The 15502-nt window shown below is 43.4% G+C and overlaps 2 protein-coding genes and 1 long non-coding RNA gene across 3 annotated transcripts in view; 2 read left to right on the forward strand and 1 right to left on the reverse strand.

Moving 5' to 3' along the window:
- Positions 1 to 1280: 1280 nt before the first annotated feature.
- On the reverse strand, positions 1281 to 8027 carry E2F6 (E2F transcription factor 6). Its single transcript, XM_081857427.1, has 7 exons — positions 7905 to 8027; positions 6436 to 6517; positions 5221 to 5437; positions 3870 to 4029; positions 3625 to 3738; positions 2698 to 2845; positions 1281 to 2147 (listed from the first exon to the last, which is right to left on the reverse strand). The coding sequence occupies exons 1-7, from the start codon at positions 7980 to 7982 to the stop codon at positions 2119 to 2121; spliced, it is 828 nt and encodes a 275-aa protein (XP_081713553.1). The 5' UTR covers positions 7983 to 8027; the 3' UTR covers positions 1281 to 2118.
- LOC309339438 lies at positions 2823 to 3314 on the forward strand. Its single transcript, XR_014155349.1, has 2 exons — positions 2823 to 2912; positions 3278 to 3314. It is a non-coding gene; the product is annotated as an uncharacterized lncRNA (long non-coding RNA).
- Positions 8028 to 8187: 160 nt separating the features above from the next.
- The window catches only part of GREB1 (growth regulating estrogen receptor binding 1), a 105221-nt gene continuing 97906 nt past the window's right edge, over positions 8188 to 15502 (forward strand). The window contains exon 1 of the mRNA XM_081856682.1: positions 8188 to 8361. The gene's annotated coding sequence lies outside the window, so the exon portion shown is untranslated. The remainder of the gene's footprint in view (positions 8362 to 15502) is intronic.

A 15502-nucleotide genomic window follows, 5' to 3' on the forward strand; every position in this document is an offset into this window, starting at 1 on the left:
CTGAAGCTAGCTCAGCCTTGCCTCCCATTTTGGCACGTCTGCTGATGGCAGGCACTTCCACTCGCCCACACATTTGACGGACTGATGGGAGAGCGCCACGTCAGTGAATGGATACGCAACCCAAACCCTCTTTTCCAGCCCAGGGCAAACTGGGATTAGACTGCTCAGGTACCCAATTTGTAGTACTCCTACATTTCTGAAATTTGAGACAAGATGAAATATGTTAATTCTGCACAAGTTAGAAAAACAAAACACTGTTGTACAGCAGTTATGTTTTGATACTGCGTGCAACAGGAGAAACCGCAATCTCATGTACACTTAACTCCCTTGAACACAGTAAGACTTGCTTCTAAGTAGCTAGACCGGTGACTGGGAATGGCCACCGGGACCATAGAACACCGGTCCTAAAGGACCTTCACTGGCTCCCACTGCTGACCTTTAAAGCCCTAAACGGCTTCAGCCCAATATACCTGAAGAAGGGTCTCCACCCCCATCGCTCAGCCTGGACACTGAGGTCCACCTCCAAGGGTCTTCTGGTGGTTCCCTCACTGCGAGAAGTGAAGTTACAGAGAACCAGGCAGAGGGCCTTCTCGGGAGTGGCACCCTCCCTGTGGAATGCCCTCCCATCAGACATCAAGGAGATAAAGAATGACACAACTTTCAGAAGACATCAGAAAGCAGCCCTGTGTTGGGAGGTTTTTAATGCTTGATGTTTTTATTAGTTTTTAAGATATGCTGTAAGCCACCCAGAGTTGCTAGGGAAACCCAGCCAGAAAGGCAGGGTACGAATAATAAAATTATTATTATTATTATTATTATTAGTAGTAGTAGTAGTAGTAGTAGTAGTAAACATGTATAAGACTTTGCTTCATTTATGAAAAGAAACATCCCTGTTGTAATGTATGTTTTAGTTTAGGAGAGGGCAGATTTCAAGTGTATAGGATCCATGTTGTTTTTCCTAGAAACTCGAGATCCATGAGCTGCTGCCAAGTGCAGAATAGTGGTGGATGCTTTGAATTTGGGAATGAAGATGGTGCTTTCACGTAAAACCATTCCAGGTCTCTCCTTTTCCCCTCCCCATTTCCTTCATTTCTGCAGCCTAATTAGGCAGGGCTGGGGGAAGAGTCACCCAAAACTCACCTGATAGACCTCAATCTACCTTCTGACTGCTCCTGCAATTTATAGTTCACAAACTATAAATTCATACATGAAAGGTTTGAAACAACTGTAAATCAATGGAGCTTCAAAGTCAAACAAAAATGACAAATACTTTGTATATGTAGTATTTATCAGTTAGTGTTTATTTGTATTTTACTGTACAGAGGCAGCCCAAATTTCCACTGATAACCATTTAAACATGATATACATATATACACATGAACCAAGCAATTTCAGCTTCTTGAGGACTTCAAGCCAGTTTCATACAGAGTTCAAGGCATATCACATGAACAACATCCATGAAATGAAAACAAAAATCACCTTGTTTTCTGTAGTCTTGTTCTTGTGTGAAACATTTCCTTTTCCAAATCTTTACAGTGGTTTAACAATTCCACTGGGCAACAGTGCAACTTCAGAACTAAAGTGCATTTCTTCACAAATGGTCCCTTAACTGAGCATGTTTTGTTCCAGGGTCAGTCAGTTCTGAAGAGCTAATTTTTTTTAAATTAAGGAGTTAATTACAACTTCATGTTCAATGCCACTTCCATGTATGAAGATGAAAGAGAGGCCCTTTAATGACACATGAAACGGTTTAGGGTAGCTATAATATGCGGCACACAAGACCTGTATAAAATCACAACCCTAATCCACGTTTTCAGATTTTTAATTTAAGGATATATTTTTTTAGCATGACAGCACAGTATAACTTCGTCATTTAGTTATGAACACATTATTCCAGATCAAAACCAGCATGAAAAGGGGAAGGCAAGATGCGACTTTACCCTCAACTTCTGAAAGGTTAGGGGAAAAATATTAGCTCAAGGTAGAGAGTCCGCAAATCCAGTGCCTGCTCTTGTTCTCTTAACTGGAGTTGAGACAGAAATTTGTGGTGCTTGCACTGGCCCTCCATGAAACACATCCAGGGAAGTCCATGAAGTGGAAGTTCAGTAATCAAATGCCTCAGTTCTTCGTATCTCTGATATTGCTCACTGTAGAGGTGGACACAAAAGACAAGCCATTTGAAGAAAAGGAATATACTGGAATAGCAAACCACATTCAGGTAATCTGCTGAACATATTTAGGTATGGGGGTAAAATCCAAAAACAACTTGTGCTTTAAATCACATTGAAACCAGTGGGGTGTACTTGAGCAGTAAAAACTCAGAAATGTAACAGATATTAATGTAACCTAAGCGTTTCGCAATGTTCAAGACTAAAACTTTAGATAAGGGGTGGCTCTTTCTAACCCAGCTTCTGTCTGCCAACTGAGGTTTTTTCCTAGTCAATACTGAGCTTCTATTTTATTCCCAGATTTTGAACTGTCACCTACCCTAAACTCCTTAATCAGTTTATTAATTATATTGAAATAATTAAAATAAAAAAGTAAGATTCCTTATCACACATCTGAGACTAGGTGTATCTGTAGATTAGCAGACAACATGCATTTATGCCGATACAGGTTTTAACCACGTTTCCAAGGAGCAGGAAACTTGTAATTGCATGTCATTTTTATAAGCATCCATACCATTACCATATTTACCTCCATAATCATCCACTGCCTGTCTACTTTCACGCGAAATGTTATCCATATTTTTCAAAACATCAGTATTTGGATCGTCCAACGGCACTTCACATAAATAAACATCAATGGGTCCCTTTGTGCTTTTGATGCGTACTTCTATGCAGTCCTGCAAGACAACAACACTGGCTGAGAGCAGGGTTGGACCCATGCTGTAGTAAACATTCCCATAAAAGGTAAAGGTAAAGAGACCCCTGACCACTAGGTCTAGTCGTGGCTGACTCTGGGGTTGCGGCGCTCATCTTGGTTTATTGGCCGAGGGAGCTGGCGTACAGCTTCCGGGTCATGTGGCCAGCATGACTAAGCCGCTTCTGGCGAACCAGAGCAGCGCATGGAAATGCCGTTTACCTTCCAGCCGGAAGGTCTACTTGTCTACTTGCACTTTGATGTGCTTTCAAACTGCTAGGTTGGCAGGAGCAGGGACCGAGCAACGGGAGCTCACCCCGTCGCGGGGATTCAAACCGCCGACCTTGATTGGCAAGTCCTAGGCTCTGTGGTTTAGACCACAGCACCACCTGCATCCCTCCCATAAAAGGTAGAGGTAGAGATGTTGTAAAACTCAAGGCCTTGACATATTTTTTGGGGAAAAAAGAATTAAGGTCCTGGGCAGTAAATTGTTTTTTTTTTCACACAGAAAGTTTGAGAAGGGTCCCCAATCCTATTTGATATAGATGCTGCTCATCTATAACCTTACTTTACTTCTGAGGCTGGCAGGTTGGCGGGTGGGTGGGCGGGGTGGGAGAGGAACATGATACCACTCAGGGAGGAGATCTGGTTCAAGTGCCTGCCCCCTACCTTAGGTTTGACCTTAAAACATGTGTAGATAAGTCTGTTAAACTGCCATCCAACCCCACCCAGGTGATTTAAAACATGCCAGGATGCACTTACTTGTTTAGGAGCTGGTACCTCCATTTTGGTTTCTTCTGGAGCCTTGATTGCAATAACAATCTGTTCTTGAAAAGTCTGAATGCTACGGATATCTTGGTAGGTTACATAAGCTAGTGTACGTGATTGTCAAGGAATTTCAATAGCAGTAGAATGTATCTTTTCATATGAAGTACTAGAACTATTTTAATCGCAGTTGCTCAACACCAGCAAGTGAAAACTCTGACAAATGCTTCAGAAAAAGGATATCTTGCCTTTTCTTTGTCATCTGTTAAATCATACAATTGATGAGCACTGTCCTTGATTAATTCATCTAATGCTTCTTCCATTTCTGTTAAGTCATAAAGTTCATCTCTTAACTTTTGATGCTCTGGTGTCCTGATAGTAATATGCTTAATATCTGATCCACTAAAATAGAATATGAAGTTTTTTAGACTTTCACACACCCTCTAAAGAAAGAAGCAACATTGCATGACATACCAATATCTAGAAGAGCTTTTGGTAAGAACATGGTCAACTATTGGAAATGAACATTTATCAATTGGCAGCTACATGTTTCATAAAATGAGGCCAAGCCCTAGAGAATACTTACTAATAGCCTAGTTCTCTGCAGAGTTTGCCACACCTAAGCTCATGAACATCTGCAAAAGATCAGACTATGTATTTGTGTGTTATATGTTATATTTGTGTATTACCGTATTTTTCGCCCTATACGGTGCACCGGCCCATAGGGCTCACCTAGTTTTTTTTTTGGGGGGGGGGAATAAAGAATTTTTTTTTAATTTCCCACCCAGTCGCAGGGCTGGGGCGGGGGAAGTGGGGGGGGCAGTTTCGGGCTGCAGGCTGCTGTCCGCAAGCCTTGGGAGCCCGGCAGGAAGTCGCGCCAGGCTCCCAAGGCTTGCGGAGAGCTGCCCGAAGCCCGGGGCGCGCTCTGCTGCGCTCCCCGGGTTTTGGGCTGCAGGCTGCTGTCCGCAAGCCTTGGGAGCCCGGCGGGAAGTCGGGCCGGGCTCCCAAGGCTTGCGGATAGATTCCTGAAGCCTGGAGAGCGAGAGGGGTTGGTACGCACCAACCCCTCTCGCTCTCCAGGCTTCAGAGAAAGCCTGCATTCGCCCCATAGGATGCACACACATTTCCCCTTCATTTTTGGAGGGGAAAAAGTGTGTCCTATAGGGTGAAAAATACGGTATATACTGAATCTACCTTTGTTTAATAATATGAGTTGCATAACGTAGTGCCATTAAGGCTACAATCAAATACCCATGTACAAACAAGTGCCATTTTACTCAATTAAGATTATTTATATCATTTCTGAATTGCTTCTCATAAAACATCCCAAAGTGATTCAACTATAAAAACAGAAACAATGAAACATGTATAAAAATAAAGTCCAGTATATAATCAGACTGGGATAAAAATCTTTACTTGGGCTTATTGGGAAAGGAAGTTCTTTGATAGGCACCAAAAAGATAATAGAGGGAGCAGAAGAGTAGGCATTGCTCTAGTACGTGTCCAATCCATAAAAAGTACAGAGTAATGCTGCTCTTAATTAACAGAAGATCTCAGTTCTTGTTTTAAAGCCATCAAGGAAAATCAACTTACACCCACTGGATAAGGTTCTTGGACCTTTTCTGAATAAGATGTATTCCATCCAGCACATTTGTGATATCATACACTCTTCGCTTCCGCACTCCTAGTGTCCGAGATACCTCATTTAAATCAAGAACACCTTCTGGTGAGACTTTGACAAGGTCCATGAATCTCCTGGTCAGATGAACCAATGATCCATCATAGCGGGGCTTTCTGCTGTTTATAGACTCTGTACAGGGTTAAAAAGTAGTTTGTTAGCCTATGACAAAAGAGTTCTCACGTGTATCAAGTGCTGATCAACATGGTGATGAATTAAACCATCCTGCCTGAGATCAGTCACTTCAACAATGAAGCAAGTTGGAATTTGGTTGCCTTCAGATTGCAAGACCTTTACAGGAGGGGCCTAATTGTTATAAAACAGAAAATTAAATGGATACTATATTTCATTTCATTCATTCATTTAAGAAAATTTCTATACCACTTGTTTGTAAAAAAACAAACAAACCCTCAAAGCAGTTATAAACGGTCATAGTTATCAGCCAGTATACATTTGGCTTTTATGCACAGCCATAAATTTGCTCAGGCCCTTTTCGTTGTGCCAATTCATATGTAATGGGGAATCATTCTTTCCTGTCACATGAATGAGCCTGCATGAACCCTGGGTTAATTTTCTCCCCATATCCTGCGTGGTTACAAAGATAACACGTCTACTGTTAAACGAACAACATTTCCCTGTGGTGCCAAACCTGAGGAATGGTGGATTGTTAAACAAAACCCAGTAATAACCTGGTTTGGATGCAATTATAATCAATGGATTGCTTTTGCCCGGCATGGCCCATGATTAGTGAACACTGGTGGTGGTGTTCCATTCTGTGTTCTTCAGAGTAGTGGGTTTTCCTTTTCCCATTCAGTGATGACAGAATATGGTTATCATTGAGTATGGTGGTTGCCTTTACGCCAGTCCCTTACCCCACAGTATAGCTCATTCAGTTAAAAATGAATAGGCAAGTTTTTACAACAATACCTAACTGTGCCATTTGTATAAACTTATCATTACTTTCACATGGACTAAACTTTAGAATAGAAAGTTGCAGGGCAGCAGCTTCCTACTCAAGATTCTCCGAATTTTAATCACAAACATACTTAGATGTAGATTGCAGTATATGAAATGAGTTTCTCTTGTACGAAATTCCATCAGGTGTTAATGGGAAAAAAGAAAGAACTTACTTTTAACTTTCACAAAGGGTGCTTCTTTGCGATTAAAAGACACAAAGTGTACATCATCTTCATTTTCAACTTTAATGTGTGCCTATAAGAAATATATAGTTAATTAAATATTATTTCTTCTTAGGGAAACACATGACCAGTTCACATAATAAACGAACTTTCATCATAGGTATTTGGTGATAGCTATACAACCAAGTTATATGCTGCTGACAATACATTCAGTCTCCAAAGCGTACTGAAAGAAGCTTCAAGGTTTCTCAGTATCTTACTAGTAATGATGGTCAATATGTCCTTAAACACACTTACTTGTCCAACCATTACCCATCTTCTTTGTAATTCACAGCCGAAGGGGAATGTTGCTGTATTGTTTTTGTTTGTCACTATGTTATGCATTTATGAGTTTTTACATTGTAAGCTCTTTTCTGGGTTTTTCTTTATTGGGTTGTTGTTTTTGTTTTGATTTTATGTATTTGATATTTTATATGAACCGCACTGAGACCTTCAGGTATAGGGCGGTATAGAAAGAAAAAAAGAAATAAAGATCGCCCTATTATCCTTGGATGAACAGCAGAACAGAAATTCAATAAATATTATTATTATTACTTTATCCATTAAATATAAAAAACACAATTTGCATAGGGCCATGACTTAGTGGGATATGAGAAATGGAGCAATGAGAAAATGCTTCATTCAGCGCCATCTCACGGAACACTATTTTTATATATTTTACATATTTATTAATTTTGTGTTACACCCTTCACCCAAGGACCACAGGGCGGTTCGAAATACAAAAACGCGTGGACACGAATGACTTGTGAAACAAGCAACCGAACCAAAAAACGTGCATGCCTCAACACAGAAGAATGCGCGAGACACCAAACACTCTTTTGAAAAATCACAAAAGGAAAAAAAATAGAGGACCAAACCCTTTAAAGGTTCGGCTTAGTAATGATACGGCTGGGGTTCAGGATGCAGTCACAGACCAAGTAGTAAACGCAGCAGCAGCAGCAGCAGCAGCAGCATGGTTTTAACTTGAGGGAAGACAGGGGAAGAAGACACTTGCGTGCGTGTGTTTGTGTGAATGTGACCGAGGGAGACACGTGCACCATTCTACTAATGGTCCTAAACCTATTCCTTTTTTCTTTCTTTCTCTCGAACTTGTTCTTTCACACAATCCCATCCCGTCCCCACCCAAACAGCGACCCCAGTCCCCTTCGCAGCGCAGGCCATCCCGCCCGCTCCCCGACCTGGAGTCCCAACGTCAGCCCGCGCTCGCTGCCCCGGGCTGAGGTGAGGGGACGACGACGAGGATTACCCGCCGGGGGCTCCTCAGGACCCCCATCTCTCGCCTTCCCGCCTTCCCCCGCCGCAGCCCGAGAGAGAGCCCCGTTTCCCGAGCTGACAAACAGCCGACGGAGCCGGGCCTGGAGAAAGCGGCGCACGAAGCCGCCCCCTCCGCGTTCACTCACTTGCAGCAGGTCCATGGAGAGCTGCGGGAGCAGCACCGACGGCTGCTCGGGGCTGTGCCCCACAGCGGGAGCGGCCATCTTGGGCGCCCTCTCTCCCCAGAGGCGGAGTCTCCGGCGGGGCCTGAAGGGCGGAGGGAGAAACCGCCGGGCGGCCTTGCGGTGAGGAAAGCGGAAGAAGGGCCGGCCTTTCCCCGGCGCCTCTGCCGAACAGGCCCGCCCTCACAGCCGCCGCGCCTCCCGACCGCCTCACGGGGGCCGCTCCCTGGGAAAGGCGCCCCCCCAAACGCCCCTAAAAGAGCCACCCTTGTGGGGTTGCGCCGCCGCATTAAAGCCCACAATGGCCTTTTCCTTTCACCGGTGCCTCACGAACAGTTATCCTTATATCCGCCCCCTACCCCCGGTCGTAAGAGGATACATTGAAAGGGATGGCAAGAATTGGCCCACTTAATAGGACAAGGTGAGGACCAGAGAAGAGGTTCGCCGCCAAAATGCAGGGAGCGGCGCTTTTTTGTCCGCCCCCCCCCGCCCCGCTCTGGAGGTGCAGGACTCGAACCCATGGCTTCAAGTGACGAGAAAGGAGGTTTCCGAATAAACGTTCAGGGGGAAGTTTCTGAGGTGGAATCTACACAACAAACACACACACACACACAAAGTCCTTTTTAAAAAAGCATTTTTCAATTAAAAAAAATACTGTACATTGAATTTCCCATAAGGCTCCCCACCGCCCTCTGGTGTATATAGCACTTAAAACACGCTTAAAATGGCTGTATAGCTGACAGTTAAGAGTTGGTGGACTCTCCTTCCTTGGAAGTTTTAAAAAGCAGAGATTGGATGGTCATCTTTCAGGGTGTTTCCTGCATTACAAGGGGGTTGGCCTGATGACCCTTGGCGATCCCTTCCAACTCTACAGTTTCTACGATTCCATATACCGCTTGATTGTGAAAACAAACAAACCCTCCAAGCACCCCCCCCACATATCATCATGTACCTCATGGCATATTTTAGAAACGCCGCTTATAACCACCAATGGCACATAAATGTCGATTTTCCAACTGTGGATTATTTTCCATGTCGTTCGCCCTCTTCACCCAAGTGCTACTTTTGACATTAAAGCAGTATAACAGCCTCTGTATGGTATTGGTGCCAGCAGAGAGGGATGGGGCCACTTCCCCAACAGATTCTGTTTCTATAAATTAGGATTCTCTGATACCCACCTGCCCCCAGCTAGACAGCAGCATGAGACCTTTGTCACTTCAGGCAAATAAAGTAGTTCTTCACACAGCACACAGTTGTTAAGGAATATGTACCCACAAGATGCAATGGCAGCTAGCTAGGGTGGCTTGAAAAGAGGATCAGGAAAATTCATGACAGATAGGACTTCCAATGACTACTAGTGTCAGAAGTAGTATTCCTCTGAATAACCGGTGCTGGAAATCAAAAGCGGGAAGCGAACCTGAGAGCAGGATGCTGAGATAGCTGTTCCTTTAGTCTGATTCAGTATGGCTCATCTTAAAAGACAGGAGAGTATTCCTAGCAATAGGCCTGGAACCAGCAAATAGCATGCTTTGGTTTTAATAAATTATTATTAAAGTTACTAAATTTTTATACTGATCTATATCCCTAGATTGCAGAGTGGTCGACAGCACAAAACTACAATATAAAAAATACAAAATACATAATGGAGCAGGTCATCCTGCATTGAAGGATGGGTCACGTCACTTTAGTTCAAATAATTTGCTTCCTTTTCCACCAGAGGGCGGTAATTTCACTCCTGAAAAATACTGTGCATTTTATTCTTTGGCTACCCCAGTCATGAACCCCATTCCCAGTACAATCTTTGTGTGTTTACTCAGATGTAAGTCTGAACTTAATGGGTCTTGCTCCAAGTAAGCCTATATAGAACTGCCGCTTTAGTACACTTCCAAACACAAATGTATCCCTATTCTATGTATATTTATTCAGAAGTATATCCCATTTAGTTCAGTGGGACTGTGTGCACAGGAGGTTTTCAACTTTTTGGGGTCCATGGCTCCCTTGACCAACTGCATTATTTCTGTGGCACCCTTGTGGGGCTCAGGAGCCCAGTTATGTAACCCCTTGCCAGCAGAACTGGCAACCCCTCACCCCTTTTCGAACACACTCACTTGTGAAGTGTTCCCTCAGCCCCCTCTTTTCTCCCCTCTCCTTGGGAGTCCTCTGGGCAGCTGTAACTACTGTCCCTGGTCTGAGCTGCCCCCCCCCCGGCCTCAAAGAGAGGTGCCTCCTCACACTGCCCCACAGGGGCCTGGGAAGCACCCTTGGGCCAGCCCCAGAGGCACCATTCGCCTGGGGAGCTTGTAGCCAGAGCTGTTGCAACAAACAGCTGTGTAAGCCTTTGGGAGGCAGAGGCACAAGAGAGCATCAGAGGAGGGAGGGAAGGAAAGAGGGGCAGAGGCCAGTGTTGCCCGCCACACCCCTGACTATCATTCAAGGCACTCCAGGGTGCCACGGCACACTGGTTGAAAACCACTGGCATAGGGCCTTGCTGGAACGTGTGCTTTCACATCCTATGTTTAGGAAAAACACATGTTATTTAGAAGGTATGTGTGGGTGTGTGAGAGGTGTTAACTCAAGGCAGTTAACAAAGAGTTTAAGAAAAAGAAAGATAATTAAAATACCATACTCCCTGTAAGAATAATAATTTGCCATTAGTGAATTTATGAAAAACTCAATTTGCTAAAATAAAAATGCTAATATGTAATATCTATTATTTCTGTTTTAAGAATTTTTATTCACATTGCATGAGTTTGTTTCACCTTAAAAGCTGAACTCTTCCCAATGCTAGTTTTCTACGCATAGTGATATTTTTGGTTGGGGACACATTCATAGATGCATTTCCAGAAAGAAGCATATGCCCCACCACCCCTTTATTTTGAAGTGGGATCGTCCATTAGAAGCTTTGCCCCCTCCTCAATTTTGCTCAACCAAAACTTACAACCAGTGCTAATTTTTCTAGTAAAAGAGGTGCCAGAATGAACACCTCCCTTGTTTTCTTAGAATGGCAATGATTCACACCGACAAGGGTCCCTGTGAGTTCCCCCTGAAAAAAGGCCTGCTTGTGATGTTCCTTTTATCCCTTGACAGGATTACATATGAAAAGGGCTTATAGCATACTGACATGCATTCGTTTTCAAGACTGGGTGCATAGCTGGCAACTTGATCCTTCCCTGTTGCTTAATGGTTACTTTTCCTAAGCGCTTAGCTATAACCACTCTCTATTACAGGGGTACCTCGGGTTACATACGCTTCAGGTTACAGACTCTGCTAACCCAGAAATAGTGCTTCAGGTTAAGAACTTTGCTTCAGGTTGAGAACAGAAATTGTGCTCCGACGGCGTGGCGGCAGCGGGAGGCCCCATTAGCTAAAGTGGTGCTTCAGGTTAAGAACAGTTTCAGGTTAAGTACAGACCTCCAGAACGAATTAAGTACTTAACCCGAGGTACCACTGTACTTGTTATACAGCTTTCTGTAATGTTTCATTGCATCTGAGCAACCATTTGTGATTTTTTAAATGTTTCACTCTAACCCAGTGTGTTTCTAGCATTGGATGGGAAAGTGGAATATAAACATCATAAATAAATAAGCCATACATTCTGCAGAAACACATGATTGCTAACATTTCTTCTGCCACGTTAAAACGGCACACAATTTGCTTTCTAAATTATTGCAAACTGTTAGATATTTGTGGCAATTATCTATGAATTGGAAAGCACACAAAAGGCTTCAGGGCCGACTGCTTACCATCAATAATGCAAAATAAATATTGATTTAGGAATGGGTAAAGAATACAGTATTTCTTATTGCACCATGTCAGATGATAAAGGAACTGAGCAAAATACTCACCCCATTCCCGAAATAGAAAACCATAGCAGTTTGAAAGCAGATGTTACATAGACTGAACTGCGATTCAGAAAGTTCCTGATGATTAAAATGTTGCGCTTGCTACAGATTTGCTGAGAGACCATCAGCAAGCTGCTGGCACTCAGCCCTGCCTGCCTGTAAGATGGAGAAATAGTCCTGGCTGACCTTACACGGTTCTTGGAAGTAATTTCTGAGAGACTGTATGTAAAGCCCAGGGAGCCCAGGCGAATACTAGAGAATCCATGGCAATGTCTAAGTTTCAGGATTTGCTGATTAAAAGCCATACAAATACACACACAAGTTCCTTTTTTAATCACTCTAGATCGGGGTAGGCAACCTAAGGCCCGGGGGGCTGGATGCGGCCCAATCGCCTTCTCAATCTGGCCCGCGGACGGTCCGTGAATCAGTGTGTTTTTACATGAGTAGAATGTGTCCTTTTATTTAAAACGCATCTCTGGATGATTTGTGGGGCCTGCCTGGTATTTTTACCTGAGTTGAATGTGTGCTTTTATTTAAAACACATCTCTGGGTTATTTGTGGGGCATAGGAATTCATTTATTGATTTATTTTCAAAATATAGTCCGGCCCATCACATGGTCTGAGGGAAGGTGGACCAGCCCACGGCTGAAAAAGGTTGGTGACGCCTGCTCTAGATGTACATTCATGTACACACACACACACTGATTGGAATGAGAGCCGCCTTAAGGACAGTTGCACTCCAGTGATAAAAAAGAAAAGTTCATTAACAGATGTGTGCATCTGATTTCACTATCTTAATTTCCAAACTCTTGTCATGCTTGTGGAGAAATTCATATAATTCATCTCCCTGCACAATATTTCTGAGGAGAGTAACCATGTGCTGCAACCTGGTGGGGGGCTGGTGGAATCCTTTTAAATAGAGTTGTCAGGATGTAAAACAGCTCTTCATTTTGAAAGGCATCTGGCATGGAAGCTTGGTAGATGAAAAATAACTTCTCACAGGAGTGGTTTCTTTCTTTCTTTCTTTCTTTCTTTCTTTCTTTCTTTCTTTCTTAAGTGTATCTGTTATCCTTCCTTTTGATGCAATTTACAACAAGACGTATTGATCCTCAGAATTCTCTTCCCCTTAAGATTCATCCAATCCTGAGTTTGTGTATCTTGAGTAGTTTGTTAAAGGTGTTGAGAATTATAACCCTGCAAGGGTTAAACCACGGTTCCCAGGATTCTTTGGCTTTGGAGGTGCTTTATATATGTGATGTAGACATGACCACAGAGGCATGTCTGGCATCTGCATTAGACAGCTTTCAGCAAATGCAGAAGAAGATACACCTCTTTACCCTGATTTTTGACACCTGAGATGTATAATTTTTAGGCCCCACCTTATTTGTTTGAAACTCTTCAGAATAATGTGTTTTAGTGGTTATAACTTGCCCTGGGACCTTAGGGCAGGAAATTGCTACGACTACTACTACTGCTACTGCTACTACTAGCTTTAAATATATTGCAAGGATAGCAAATGGGGTGCACTCTATATATTGCTGGACTGCAACTCCCATCCAGTAGCAGATGGAGTGGTGGCACTCAGCTGACCTTCTGCCTGGTGCTTACTAGGAGATAGAGGAGACACGGCAGCAGTCACTGCATAGCAACTGCCCTGGTGGAGCCATTCCAGAGCTCCCACTGGTAAACTTTCACTACCCCAACCTCACCACCACCTCACCCTTCCCTCTAAGTTAGCAGCAGTGATGCAACTGACTGGAGGTCAGGTGAGACCACTACCCCACCCTAACCATCCACTGCTGCTCCCATCACCCCTCACTACTTGCCATGTTGGCTAGGGGTAGTGGGAGTGGTGTATTTTCCTCCTAGGGAACTAAGGGTTGACCCCCATCTTTGTCTAGTTTTGGACAGGCTGCAAAAGCTGTTTTGTTTGGCTTTGTGAAATTGTGAATTCCACTCTCTTGCTGTGCTGTAATGATGTTTCTACTTTGTGTATGTGTGTGTTGTTTTTAATTATTGTATATTACTATACATAACATTGCAGGCAAAGGCAATTCATTAGTATTTTAAATAAACAGTAAATTATAATATCTGCTCCACCCATTGACATTGAAAGGGTCTTAGCAGGAAGTCCCTGGTCCAATCCCTTGCATCTCCATTTAGGACTGAGAATGTCTCCAGTCTCAAACCCTGAAGGGCGGTTGGAGGTCAATTTGAATGATACAGACCCTGATGGCCTGATTCTGTATAAGGCAGCTTCCTGTGCTCCTAAGGCCAAGAAATACCTCTTCTTCAACTGTTGGGAGCACTGCTGCCATTTGGTATAGACAGCATTTATGCTAGGTTGACCAATCTGCAATGTAAGGCGGGTTCATATGTTCATATACAGTGGTACCTCAGGTTACACACGCTTCAGGTTACATATGCTTCAGGTTACAGACTCTGCTAACCCAGAAATAGTACCTTGGGTTAAGAACTTTGCTTCAGGATGAGAACAGAAATTGTGCTCCGGCGGCAGGGCAGCAGCGGGAGGCCTCATTAGCTAAAGTGGTGCTTCAGGTTAAGAACAGTTTCAGGTTAAGAACGGACCTCCGGAACGAATTAAGTACATAACCAGAGGTACCACTGTACTCCATAAGGTGCAAATAGTTCCAAGTTACAACACAGTATTGAAGCAGGCTAAATTCAGTAACACAATACTGAAAGCGGTGTTGCACAGCAAATGTGTGGATGAACTTTTTATGAACTAAAATGTTCATTTGGATGATGTGAGCTGGACTACTTTATTTTGTAAGATGACAAACTGGAACTGGAGCTAGATCCTTTTTGGACAGGGCGTCTTGAACTAGAATTAGTTCAGTTTTAAAACGAACTTCCCAAGCACTGCACGGGGATTGTGAAATAAAAATCCAAGAAACTGAACTAGCTAGCAGCAGTACAGCAGCAGATAGAATAACATATTTAAAAATATAGCTTTAAAACAACACTGCAGTATGCAAGAGTCCAGCAGATTAAAACCAACTATGATTTCAGCTGAAGGCAAATGTCAAGATCAGCAGCAGTCCAACTCATAACCTGGGTAAACAAGCAAGTGTTTTACCTAGTGCCAGAAATTCAGCAATGTAGTTACTAGATGTGTTGTAGCCAGGAAGGCATTCCAGGGACAAGAAAGCCACTGCAGAACAGATCCATTCCTCTCATGTCAGCAGGTGGGGGCCCCATAAACAGAGCTTGAAGCCCATGCAGGTTTCTATTGAGTTAGGTGTTCCTTGAGGTATATTGGTCCCCAACTATATAGGATTTTTGTAGCTCAATGGCACCTGAAATGGTACTTGGAAAGACATGGGAAGCCAGTGGAAATATTTCAACATCAGTGAGATATCCATATAACCCAAGTTTTCCAAAAGCCCACTTGATATTTCTAAGAAGTCTTCCAGGGTAGTGCCTCTGTTATGTTACTAGGCCATTCATTTCTGTTCAGGAGGGGTTGCAGTTGGTGTACCAGCCTAAGCAAATGAGAAGTGGTTTATACCACCAATACCATTTGCATGGTCCAAACCTGATCCTTAAGGAAGTCTGGGGCGGGGGTGGGGAATGCAACCCCATCCAGAACAGAACTCTTATCTTCTCAGCCCAATCCCCTGTTGGTTCACAAATAGGAACCCCATTTTGTCTGTCAGTTGATTCAGCCACACAAAGTAGTTTGTGCCATGGTGCTAT

Source organism: Podarcis erhardii (genome assembly GCF_964252035.2).
Source record: "Podarcis erhardii genome assembly, chromosome: 3".
In the NCBI taxonomy this organism is placed as follows: Eukaryota; Metazoa; Chordata; class Lepidosauria; order Squamata; family Lacertidae; genus Podarcis; species Podarcis erhardii.

What these genes read in the sequence shown, in the direction of transcription:
- E2F6 (XM_081857427.1), bottom strand. Translation starts at nt 7,982, where the DNA reads ATGGCCGCTCCCGCTGTGGGGCACAGCCCCGAGCAGCCGTCGGTGCTG. An exon ending in TCTCCATGGACCTGCTGCAA is followed by an intron (nt 6,518 to 7,904) that starts GTGAGTGAACGC and finishes TATTTCTTATAG; the next exon opens with GCACACATTAAAGTTGAAAA. An exon ending in AAGAACCTTATCCAGTGGGT is followed by an intron (nt 4,030 to 5,220) that starts GTAAGTTGATTT and finishes ATTCTATTTTAG; the next exon opens with TGGATCAGATATTAAGCATA.